The 13,140-nt window shown below is 42.6% G+C and overlaps 1 protein-coding gene across 1 annotated transcript; it reads right to left on the bottom strand.

The window, feature by feature from the left end:
* Positions 1–6,365: 6,365 nt before the first annotated feature.
* LOC130211258 (FH2 domain-containing protein 1-like) lies at positions 6,366–12,781 on the bottom strand. Its single transcript, XM_056441997.1, has 11 exons — positions 11,737–12,781; positions 10,818–10,879; positions 10,113–10,215; positions 9,891–9,976; positions 9,704–9,804; positions 9,533–9,603; positions 9,340–9,447; positions 9,179–9,249; positions 8,984–9,101; positions 8,733–8,897; positions 6,366–8,648 (listed from the first exon to the last, which is right to left on the bottom strand). The coding sequence occupies exons 1-11, from the start codon at positions 12,061–12,063 to the stop codon at positions 7,401–7,403; spliced, it is 2,460 nt and encodes an 819-aa protein (XP_056297972.1). The 5' UTR covers positions 12,064–12,781; the 3' UTR covers positions 6,366–7,400.
* Positions 12,782–13,140: the final 359 nt, after the last annotated feature.

Raw genomic sequence — 13,140 nt, 5'->3', positions numbered from 1 at the left:
ATGGCGACGTACTCGGAAGCTGCCAAACCACTCTTCTCCTAAAGAGTAGAGAATTCATTATTATAAGATTTAGCTTTGTGGCAAAATCAATTAACCTTCAGAATCATGTGATCTAACCTAGCCTACCTGCACATTGTTTCTCTGTCCAATTGGCAGGGACAGGGATATTGTTTTTCTCTGCATATTCAAATGCCAGTTCACGGCACTTAACTGGAGCAAGGCCATGAAACTGGTCAGCTAGTTGTTTCAGATGTTTGGCAAGCTCCTCCTCCATCTCATCTGTGAGTATTCTCTTTGCCTTAGCTACTGCACCCCAGGATACTGATTTTACTTCCCCTTTCTCTTTTTTATTTATGAATCTTTGGAGGGTGGTCTTGTCAATATTTCTATCCCTTCCAGCTTTTCTTAAGGACTTATGTCCTTGCATGACCTCAGCGGCTGCACTCTCCATCTCTGCGAGGGGTGTTTGGCCCCATGTTGTCCTCCTGGTGTAGTTTCTTGGCATGATGGCTTTTCGACAATGTTTATGACATTACAAATTAAACATATGAAATGTAATATTACACTCAAATATGTTTAAGACAAAACTTAACTTGTGCTTCATGGTGGGGTAAAGTGAGACACAGCATTTGTCTCACTTTACCCCACAGCCACTATTTTTGAAAAAACAACATCTCTTAGCAATTCAGGCGAATCTTCAGCTAGCATCAATCACATGGTTTTATATGTTGGAAGTTCATCAACATGTATGATATAAGCTTTTCTAGCTGATTCAATTTGTTTTGACACAAAAGTTGATTTAGTTCACAGCAAGAAAATGTACTTTTACATGCAAAAAACACACTTTTGTGAAAAAACATACTTACCACAGCACCAGCACCAACTTCTTCCTCATGGCAAGGGGGGAATGGGAGGGGCTTGAAAACATATGGGTCACATGACCACAAATGGGTTCCTTTGCCTAGATACAGGGGGTGTCTCACATTACCCGGTGTCTCACATTACCCCGCTCTCCCTACTGAGATTTCAAGTTTTACGACTGCCCATGGCCTCCCCTGAACAGCAATTTAACCTATTTTAGAGAAAATCATACCAAAGTTCTTGATTTGGGAAATTGTCAATAACCAAATGTGACCATCTGCCAAAAACTGATTGTCAATCACCTAAACGCACAGCCTGTTATTGCTTTTAATGCCACGTCACACATTTACAGATGCAGTTATATCAAGGTTACAAAGTGCAAATAGGCTATTAGCTACACATAACTAGTCTGTGCATGGTAACAGGAACAATATCCTTTAATTTTTGCAAATAATCACAATCGAAACAAGTGTTTAGAGTTAAGTAATCAAGCATGACATGTATGCGATTCAGGCACCAGGTCTACGATTGTTTCCGATATTTGTTTAGCATTTCCAATATTTCATTAGAACACAAAAAAGTAATTCAAGCTCTTACCTTGTCACTGACATGTCAAGTATGTGTCATAATGACATTCCCACTGTTTCAGAGATCCTTGATTTGATTCAAAATGTTAATATTTGACAGATTATAGTAAACCAGCCCAAAAATGAGTTAATAAGTAAATGCTGCTTCTGAAGTTGAGAGCCACCTTTGGCAAATAAGGTTGAGGTTCAGCTACAGCCTGAGATGTGGAAGCCTCTGAGGGTTTCTCTGTTATCTTCTGCATACTTTTAAAGGGAAACACCTTGGAGATGACATCTCTCCTTGAGAGATGATCAACCACCCTGTACTGTGCATAGCCACAGCAAATGATGTCATTACATTTTCTCTTATTTGGCTTGTCATCCTTATACGACCATAGAATTGAACGCTGCTATTTTTTTCTTTATCAGGCCATATGCCACTTCAATAATATTGATCTACAGCTGCAACCCTCAGTCATGTCATGCCTCCCACTGTCCTTGGTGAAAGTGCTTTTAAGTCTTTTGTTTGTTCCTTTATGTGAAACATCTCGGCCCTTAGCCTCTTTTGGAAAAAAGATGTTGAATCTCAATTGGAAATATTCCTGAATGTTAAACAAAATGAGGCATGTTTCTGTGCTCCTTTTCAGACTCAAGGCCCTTTACTATGCCAGCTTACAGTATCTGACACACTCACCTCCCTTATCTTTAGAGGGGAAGCAATGTTGTTGTGGCCATCCACCAGCTTAACAGAAGCATTGACCATTTCTTCAAAGTGACAATCTTCCATTGATGGATACCGCTGTTCAGCCCGGCTGCACTCAGAGAAGTGTCTTGAAAACCTATTTAGCAGTGAATTCAGGTTAACAGTTTGTCTCCACCAGTGCAACACGACCCATAAACAGCCCATCCCAGTTTATAGCCCACCATCCAAACTTGGAGTATCCAACTTCAGTTGTAAGACAATTACTGAGCAACAAAGTAAAATGGGGAAATAAGTTCTGTTGCATTTCATAAATCTATTGTGATTATACCACATACCGTACCAACACTTGAAGGTTACAGATGATATATACAGTTGCACTTAAAAGTATTCAACCCGTTGCAAATAAGGTTTATTTGCAATAGGTTTATGTGCCAGAAGAAAGAAAGCAGCCCCAGAGCTTCACTAAGCCAAGGCCATGCTTCACATGCCTACGGCATGGAGAACTTGAAGCATTTAGTATTACTGTGGAAACTAAATAACTGCCACCAAGTCTTGCTGTGGCTCTTTTGGAGTCACACAAGGGTTTTTGGCCACTCACCTCCTCTTATGGGGGCAGCTGTTGATAAGCTCCTTCTGCCACATCCAGGTGTGGTGTCGTGTTCCTTTAACTGTGAACTTGTGAACTTTGCTTCCAACGGTATATATAAAGGGACATTTACTGCCGTTGCTATCTTTTTGTATGCTTTCTTTGTTTGTGCAAGTCAATGATCTCTTCTCTTTCAATTATTGGACAATTCTTTTGACTTACCCATGTACCTGATATGTTCTATCTCAAGCACACGTAATGGAACTAATGAGGCCCTTGTTTGTTGAGACAACACCTGATTGGCAAATATCAAGGTTCAAGGTTCAAGGTTCAAGGTTTTTTATTTGCCATCTGTGCCTAGACCAGCAGTCCAGACACATCGGAATTATTTTTTCAGGGTTCTCTGAGTCAACAGAGGTACAAAACAAACACACTATAATAATAATAATAGTAACCGTAATAATAGAAATATGAAACATATTTTTTTTTAAACACTGTACAAAAAAACACTGTACATAGTGTGGTTATGTGTATGCTATATTTACAGTAATAAGTATGTATAAGTGCTGTACCTAGCTTGTAAAAGGAAAGAAAGAGGGGGAGCGGACAGTGATATGGGGATATTGCACATGTTCAGATGTTGGGGGAAGGTTGTGTGGGGCTATTGCACTGATTGTAGTGTTGCACATTTTCCACAGTTGGGCTCTTATGAGAAATTATATTGAGGGAGTTTAATCATTTTGAGACTGCAGTAGTCATTTAAAATGGAATTTTGTGTTGAATTTGGAGAAACCACTTGTAACATTAGTTAGGATAAGCAATATATAGTATAGAGGCTCAGGAAAAAAACTAATGTCAGGAATACATTGTTGGATTATAATCGGGTGAAACTTTGTGCATTTAGGGAACTTCAGAAAACCGAGGTGACACCGATATGTGGACTGACACTTTTGTTTCAGAATGTGCAGTTGATTTACAATAAACAATTTAAACTTGCATTCAAGAATGAGCAGACCAAATTCCCAAACCAAAGGCAATAACGATACAAGACATGTCTATAGCATTCCTTAACAATACCTCATGGATGTCACAGTTCAGCTTCACACCCTGCTCACTCTACTTGTCAGTCCCTCCCTCCTCATTAGTCTAACTCCCTTCACCTGTTCACTCACCTGCCTCTGATCATTAATCAAGCCCCTATAAACTCCTGCCGCCCAGACTCACCTTGCCAAATTGTTTTTTGGTTTTCCAAGTCGGCCTTGCCCCCGGTAAGCCCACCTGCCTTCTGATCCTTACTAACACTTCCTGCTGTTTCTGGAAGTTTGAAATAAAAGGTAAAAGATCCCTGCAAATGTGTCTGTTGCATTTGGGTCCATATACACCTCGTGACAATGAAAGTCTTTGCTGCCACTCACTTCACCAAGAATTTTAAACCAACTTTAATAATAACTGTGCATATACAAGTGTGTGTGACAGATCTTAATAGACTCGTGAGCTGGATGTATGCATGTCACAGACATCCTTCGTCCTCTGTGGTTCAACATCCTGTGTCTGGAGGATGAGGTGTGTCCTTTGTTGGGGACGGGTCGAGCGCTGCTACAATCACGGAATGCAACAAAGGAGTAAATGCAAGCAGACCGACAATCACAACTATAAGGAAAGGCCCATATAAATGGCATGCAATACATACCTGTATTGAATTGCTCACTATCTTTACATAAAGTAAAGTTAATTGCAACAAAATGAATGTTCTGCATATTAAATGCAGCACCTTTTTAAAAGTCTGAATAACAGGAAGTATATAAATAAATTAGAATTTAGCTAGATTCCAAAATCTGATTGACATTAATGTCTGAATTTCTAAATCCAACATCTATAACTCAATAAATCCTGGATCAAAATGATCAAAACATCAAAACATATTGCTAAATCACTGCCGCATTTCAAACAAACATACATTCATTGAGGATATTGAGGCATGGTGGGCTACTAATTGCTGTGTTCAACAGATGAAGCTGGGGTAGCTGGGGAAGTAGACGATAATTCGCAGAGATATATGAAACTATGCCGGCCTCTGTTGTGGTCCTTTGGGCCACGGGTCTTTGGTACTTGACTGGTACCAGCAGTACATACCAAAGGACCACAGCAGCAGGTACTCCCAAGGAATTGATGAATCACCTGAAGAAGTTGGTCCATCTTCCCTCCCTCCTGGTACCCCTCCTATCTCCTTCCTGCTTCAGTTCCCTCTTCTGATGCCCATCCTTGTTCGTCCCTCTCTCTGCCTGCTCTGGCGGTGATCTCCTGCTCACCCAGAGGCTGCTCACGATGTTCCTCTCACCTAGAACAGCCTTGGACCATCCAGCCAGCCACCATCCAGCCTTTGCTTCTGACCTGCATGCCCGATTGCTTCTGTACGTGAAACGAACCAGAGTTGGCCGACAGGTGCCAGCCGTAGAGGTGCCAGCGAAACTCCTCCACACCAACTCCAGTAAGACCACATCTGGTGGTGCCACTACCGCTGGTGCCAGTCCTCGGTGGACAGTGAGCATCCAGGCCTCCGGCACTAGATTGCAAAATCTTTCTATACCTGGGTGTTCACCTATCTAAGTACTACCTGGCTCACCTGAAAAACAAACTGACTATAAAAACCGCAGAAGCAGACTTTCCTGTGACGAGGCTGAGGTCCCTTGGAGTGACGAGGCTGAGGTCCTTGCACCTTCTGAGCCTGTGGTGGCATCAGCCATCTTTGATGGAGTGGTCTCTTTTGGAGGAGGCTTCTCAAGGCAGCAAAGAAGGCAGGCTGAATAAAGGCTGAAGAAGGTGCAAGCTGGCTGTGGTGGGGTGTGTGTGGTGGGGTGGTGAGGATGATGATAAGGGATGGCTCTGATGAACCACCTCCCACCCACTCACACCCCTGCCCCTGTCTCAGCACCCTGCCTCAGCGACACCCCACCCTCTTCCCTCTCTGACCCCGAGAGGAGAGACAGATGGACACACTTTCAACAAACCCTTCCAACACACATTAATCACTTGATACACGACTGACTAACTACCTTGTGTATATATATTTTTTTATTTTTATTTTATTATTTATATGTATATTATTTTATTTTACTCTTCTCTCTTTTACTTACTACTCGGGCACTGCTGCCCTGCTCTGTCAATCTCCCCACTGTGGGACTAATAAAGGAATATCTTATCGGGAGAGATCAGCTAGGTAGGAGATAGGGAAAAATCTCCTCTTGCCGGTTCCAAAAAAAGAAGAAGCTTGAACCTCTACATTTAGTCATCCTATAGATGTCTTGGCCAGGCTGTGGTCTCACTGACCCTCTGCTCCGAGCTCGTGGAGGCATCGGGGTCGGTGCCTGTCATTGGCTCCAGCAGTGTACATAAATGTAGGGAGGCGGTCCCTTCCCTCATAAAAAGCCACCAGCCGTTGGCCCTTCAACCTCAGCAATCTCTTCTCAAGTTCATTTGCAATTAGCACACTTCACTTTGCCACCGACAGTCCATAGTGCAGCTGTGCTCAGCTTTAGGCCCATTTCAGCTCAAAAACAACGGCTGAATTGAGTCAGACCCTGAACGCCTTTTTGATATGATTCTGTGACAAAAACTGAGGCACACGAAGAGGCAAAAAAAACAAGATTCATCATTGTAAAACTGAAACATTAGTATTGAATTCAAATTCAAACAGATTGTACATATCGTTACAGATCTCACTATGATCTCCCATTCATTTACTTACTCATTATATTCTGCAAGGCTGCACATTCAGCCTTTTGAAAAACAAACTTGGTATTTCAACATTTATCCAACCGATGAGGACATTGCCGTCAAGGTAATATCAGGAATAAAAAATAAAAAAATGTGTGCCTATTGTTGTTGTTTTTACTTGGGAGTGTACACCTTGCCTGGTAATCAACAACACCCATATGTTCTGAACAATACGTTCACTGGCAGCAAGGCTTATCCTGAGACATTGGAAGAGCCCACACACGGCCACGCTCACGGACCGGCTCAAAGGCATGACGGAGACGGCTGCTTTTGAAAGTAGGGTTGCCAGGGGGAAGAACAGTTCAAGCCAAACTGACCAAGCATGGAAAAGACTGATGACTTTTATTACAAATTAGAGGAGGGGTCAAATACTCAGGGGTCAGATTTGGGTTTTGAGGGAAATTCAAATATAGATGCGGGGTGGTGTATACACACTTACAAGTAAAAGATAATTAAGGGGGTGCCGGGGTTGCTTTTTTGTTGTTGTTGTCTTTGTTGTTTCTTTGGGGGGGGAGGGTATGTATGTGTATATATGCGTGTGTATGTATGCGTGTATATATGTATGTGTATATGTGTGTGTGTGTATATATATATATCTTTATGTATGACATTTTTTTACTTGTTTTATGTTTATATGTCTAAACGAATTGAAAAAAATGTAAGTGACAAAAAAAATACATTCACTGTGTTAGTTATATGCTGCCCTCCAGTGGGACAACATACAAAATGGCCTTCCTGAACAAACATTCTCCAACCACTTTACTTGAACAGTCTCTCCATGTCTTAATGACCTCTTCATAAATGTACAATGGTAACATTAAATATAACACTACATCATCACCATGCTGAGTTAATAGTAATACTAAAGTTACTTGTGCTTCCCTGACCTTACAGTTGATGCATCTTATGCTTACACCCCAGAACCAGGGCCCTTGTGGACAGTTTCTTTGATGTTCGACGGTTTACTCATGTCTCCAAGGCGTTTTAAAAAGCTAAAAAACAGTCCAGTGTTTTCAGTCTTAATCCATGGACTTTTCGGGGGAACATTTTCACCAAGCCTATTTGATTCGTTGTCCGTAGAATCCACTGATTTGCTGACTTTGTTTTGTTCTCCAAGACCTTCATCTGTAACATGGGTTACAGCAATAGTTGTCTTTTCCACCGATAGAGAATTATGGTCTTGAGCACCAGTTTTTTTAAAATTGTGAGACGTGTCAGTGAAGTCAAATACTGGTTTAAAGGGATTTTGTCCAGCACCCTCTGCTGACAGTGGTCCCTTTTCTCTTGCTGCAGAATTAGGAGTTCTGACTGGAGGCTTAGTGCAAAGATTGTCTTCCTCTTCCTCAGTCTTAAGGCCTTTGGTAGGTAGAGTATGGCGGCGGTTTGCTAACTGAGGATTGAGCAACAATTTTACAAAATCCTCATTGGTGGAGTCTTCGGGATACCTCTCCGTGTCCTCATCGAAGGTGCGCTGACAAGGCAAGGTGGCGACTGGAGATTTCTTATTGTCCAGAGAACAGTCGTCGGATGAGACACTGCTGCGGCTGTTCTGAAAGCGCAAAACCTTTTTCGATGCTTCACGCAACTTTTGAGCCTCCTCCTCACTATTATCCTGTCGATCCTCCTCACCATCATCAGTGGCAGCTGAGAAAGATTTGCCTGCGAAGGAAATGGCGGTGGTCCCATTGGCTGGGTGTGTCAGACCACTGGCGTCCTCTGTTCTGGACATTTGACCCCCTTGTTCAGAAGGAACGCCACCTTTTGCCTTGTTTTCCTCGCCGATAGACTGATCTTGCTTTTGTGAAAAGTTCTCTGTGAGTTCAAATGCTGAATTCCACTCTTTTCTGCCCATGTCATTCGCTCTAAAAGAGCCTCCGATTGCTTTCCCAGTGGGGATGTTTACCTGGGAGATGATATCTGATAGGCTCCCGTTGTTGGGGCTGCCATCCGTGGGGCTTCCATGAGTGGACGAGGGTCTTCCGGGTCTCCTCCGAGAGACACCCTTCGCCAGGAAGTTCTGTAATATTGACTGCAACGCAATTCCATCCATTTCCTTGTCTCTGCTGGAGCAGGTAGCCGTGGACCTACGTTTGGTAGCGCTCTGCAATCGGTCTCTGTGTCTCCGCTGCACCTCTGCCACCTCGCGAGCCTCGTTTTCCTGCAGAAAATCACACAGTTGATCAAATAGGAGCTTTTTTTTATTCCTCAGTTAAGGAAGCCATTACAGCATGCACATGTTTACCTGCATGGCACGCATAAATCTCTCACAAAAGGAGTTGAAAACGGAGAAGCACTCCTCCAATTTGAACTTGTTTGGGTTTTCACAGAAGTACTCTGCCACAGAGTCACTCACTGACTGCAATTCCTGAAGATCAGTCTGTATTTCTGCCAAGCAGACCTCGGCTTCCTAAATGGATCCCAAATCAAAAAAACATGAGCACATTACAATTCACACCAACTGGGCTGCATTCCAAAGAAAAAAGGCTTCATCACCTTCAAAAAGTCCTCCATCTGCACCTTTAGGTCTTCTTGCTTCAAGGTGTCCACTTTGGCAGTTTGAACTTTGCTCACCTGTTTTTCAAACTCTGCTTCAATTTCACTTTTATTCATTCTAAGAATAAAAACAAAACACTGTTATTGTACAATGGAGAAAGAGGGATAACGAATGCTGAGAGCCAGATTGTTTACCTTGCTGCAGCTTCGATGTGTTCAAGTTGGTCTGTGAATTTAAGCATGTCCACCTCTGCCTTCTGAGCTTGCTGTTGTGAACATGAACGTTTGTATATAAAAATCATATTGCAGAAACGTATCTTAAGGTACAGAGAAACTAAGTCATAAAAGCTACTTGCCATCACAACATAATGCATCAGATTCATTCCAGGTTTGTTTGCTTTGGTGTCCACGAGCTTTAACAGAGAAGCCATTCGGAAGCCAATCGCACTGCCTGCATAGCCACCCTGTGGTCAAATGAATAAAATGAGACTCAGAAGAACAAAACAAAGGAGTCATCCAAAGCTCTACTATCCCATAGTATACACTCACAGCATTCATGTAATTCCCAGTCTTCAGCACCAGCCGGATGACAGAATGGAGATTATCAGACTCCAACACCTCTGAAATAAGATACACATGGTGAATTCAAAGTCAAAATTGCTTTACAACTCTATTTAAGTTCAAAGAATATGTTTCAAATCCAGGAAAAACAAACATTACCCTTTCCAGCTGCTGTCAAAGTGCCAATGCATTCTTTTATTTCATTCATGAGGGGGAAAAATTCCTCTTTGAGCACCAAGCTGTTAAGACGCTCTTCATAGCTAACAGACACATGTTATCAATCATTAGTGAACGGCTACTGACATTAAACACTTAGAATACATGGAATGACATTCAGACAGCTTACTTGGGTATCTTGACCAGCATTAGCATGAACAGATCTGCTTCGGAGAGAGTGGAGTGGTCGCCCTTAAAACTGACCAGCTGCTTCCCCTGGGGGAAAAAAGAAGAAGCAAGTATGAATCTTAAAATCAGATTGTGTTTCGGAGATTAAATCACAAGCAACAAGGATGTCAGTGACAGAACACATCAGACATGTGGGGAAAATATAGACAGCTGTCACAAGTACCTCCCCTTCATCTGGCAGCAGCTTGCACAGCTCCCTCAGTTTTCCAGAACCAAAAGTGAGGCTACTTCCTGATTTGATTTCTTCAATCATATCTTTTGTCGGCCTGTGGGTGGAGACAGATGGGGTTGCTGTTATCGTGATGGTTGAGGGTGCTCATGAGCAGTGCGCGTCTTCATTCATTCTCAAAGTTGGGCAGCTGACAACAGGCCTCTACCTGCTCAAATAGTTGTGCGAAATAACAACACCTCTGATATCTATCCTCAGAAGAACCCAGGTCGTTAGAAGGACGCCATTTCTTTGACAAAAAAATTTATTTTTAAAAGAAAACACACATTTGACTTGTTCGGAGGAAAATACAGACGCTTAGACAGTTAGATGGTTGTGTTGATACAAATGTTGTTTTGCTGTTGCTGATTTTGTTTCTCAGTTTAAAATGATTGAGGATATACAGTATGTTTTCCTTTTTTCACGTATGCTAAATAGCCTTCGGCAGTACATTTAAAATACCTCTCGATAATGTGCCCAAAGTTACTGAGGAGGTAACCTGTTGGATCTGTAGAAGAGAGTAAGTCAGACCTGCCAGGACATGTTGGCTTTCAAAGGATTGTGACTCGTCTCTCTGCCTCATCCTGTGTTTTACAGTGCAAAATAACGAGATCATTGCACAACAACAATCACACCTTAAGAGTCCTACCCGTGACTCACCGCTTGAATTGCTTTAGGAAAATTCCAATGTTCATGCTGCTCTTGGCGTTGAGGATGGAAACCTGGGAATGGAAGCAAACAAACACAGACCTGGATATAATCAGCTTGTCAGTCGCCAAGATAGTTTCACTATCGTCTCGAGCTGTGTTTTTTGCGTCATATTCCTCAGCTTTCCAAACAGACAGCTGATTCCAAAGGTTAAGGATTCTTTGAGTTGATTGTATTGAACAATGAGGGCAAAGAAGATACCATTTTCTCAGTGTCTCTCGGAAAATGGGACATAGGTCAAAGTAAAAGTTTGGAAACAGAATTCTACCCACTTTTGTTTGATAAAAGACCTTAATTGTTCCACATGAATGGGTATGTTTTGGCTTAAGACTTAGTTTAACCTAAACAGCAGCTTACATGCAGAGCGCAAGTCGGCTATAATACAGAATGATGCTGTGTGCGGACACCATTACACCTTCCTTTAGTAAACATATGAAGCATAGTGGGACTCCACCCTTATATTGAGTGACTATGAATCAAAACACAATGTTCATAAGACAAGCATTGCATTACTGTTTTGCTATTCTAGTGATGCATTGTACAACTAAACTAAATTGTGTTCTACCCTCACAATGGGAAAGATAGAAATGTGATGTTTCTCAAATATAACGAGTCTCATTCCCTCAGTATGCAGAATGAGCTCAACAGAGGAGATCTACATCCGATAGAGTTTGCTGCATAGGTAACTGCAGGAGACTTTGTTTCCAGTTCATCTCAACAGCCAAAAAAACCAATATAACATCAGGTCTCAACGGCTCAGCCTTACACAACAATATTTCAATATATATTGCCGCAAACCCTTGTGGTTAAAGTTACGCCTTTTATGAATTTTTAAAGCATGATGCCTGGATCCTGTGGCTGGAAAACTCACCATTACGCCTCCCGAGGCAGCAGTCGGCAGACCCCTCACACTCTGGCGGTTCAAGGCCTTGACTTGTTGCTGGTTCTGCTTGTGGCTGAACAACTCCTCCATGTGATCAGTGTCCAGCTCATATTCCTTGTCAGTCTTCTCTGCAGTCCAGATGTTGTGTTTTCCGACCACACTGTGTTTAGGAAGAGTTTCCCAGTTGAAATTGCGCATCCTGGAGCGCCGGCTTTCCCCCTTGGCAATGAGGCCAGGAGGTGGTGGTGGTGGTGGTGGTGGCGGAGGCGGAGGCGGTGGTGGCGGAGGCGGAGCGGGAGGACCTCCTGGTTGCATTTTCTTTTCAAGGAGCTCTCAGCAGGTTTGGGACATAGTCATCTGAGTCACACATACAGACAGGATTAAAGCCGATGAAATAGGTCAACTTTAAACTAATCTTTATGGGATTGTGCTGCAGTTGTTGTGCTGGAGGGACTTGTTCAGTTTGGATGATACATTCAGACTGAAAGAAACACAACAGGGTGGGGACAGATTCATAATAATAAAAAAGGCGTGTGTATGCAAGTGATTAGCACTGGATAAAGCATTACTTTCTCCAGAGTACTTAATACATGACTTTAGTGCTTCAAGGGTTGTCAAAACATATGATAAACACATTGATATGGGATTATTAGTGGCAGTGTATTATAACATATGTAAATAGCTATTCAGCAAATTAAATGTATCCCCTGAGACTGAGTTGGTCACTCTTGAAGACTCTTTGGCAAAAATGTGAAGAAAATATCCATAATTTTAAACAATAAAGCCCTCGTGTTCTATTCTAAAAGTGTCTACCTCAATCAATAAACTGTCCGAAGCACTAGTTGTTACAATGTTTGTCCATAACGTCATCATCAGGAAGTCCAAAGACGACATACCTATGTTTCTGATTCAGCCGCTTCCCCATTATCCAAATGTGTTCCTGTTCCTTCTTCCTCCGTTGTCTCCTTGAAGCTTCTCCATGAAAAGCAGAGCCGACAACCCGAGGAGCGCGAGCGCGCAGTGTCGAAACTACCTGCGCGGACGACACGCCCAGGTGTCACGGCGGACCACGCCCAGGTGTCACGGCGGACCACGCCCAGGTGTCATGGCGGACCACACTTTCCCTGCGAGAAGGACTCTATTTTGATGTGTTGGCGTTTGTTTGTGGCCGAGTTTTTTGTTGTTGTCCAGCTGTCATGAACTTCTGCGACCCGTCCAGCGTGAAGCGCGTCCTGCCTGATAGGGACATTGATTTTTCGTAGGCAAAAACACGAGTGAGTTACACTTTAAAGAGAACACGTCCCCACTGTGAGAGCTGGCGTGCTGGACTGCCTTGTTTGTTTTGTGTGTTTCCCCAGCTAAATTAAATACAATGGCAAGTGAATGAGTACT

This window comes from Pseudoliparis swirei, chromosome 20 (genome assembly GCF_029220125.1).
Source record: "Pseudoliparis swirei isolate HS2019 ecotype Mariana Trench chromosome 20, NWPU_hadal_v1, whole genome shotgun sequence".
Classification (NCBI taxonomy): domain Eukaryota; kingdom Metazoa; phylum Chordata; class Actinopteri; order Perciformes; family Liparidae; genus Pseudoliparis; species Pseudoliparis swirei.
Note: the sequence above shows the minus strand (reverse complement) of the source record. Positions and strands in the feature narration are given on the sequence as shown.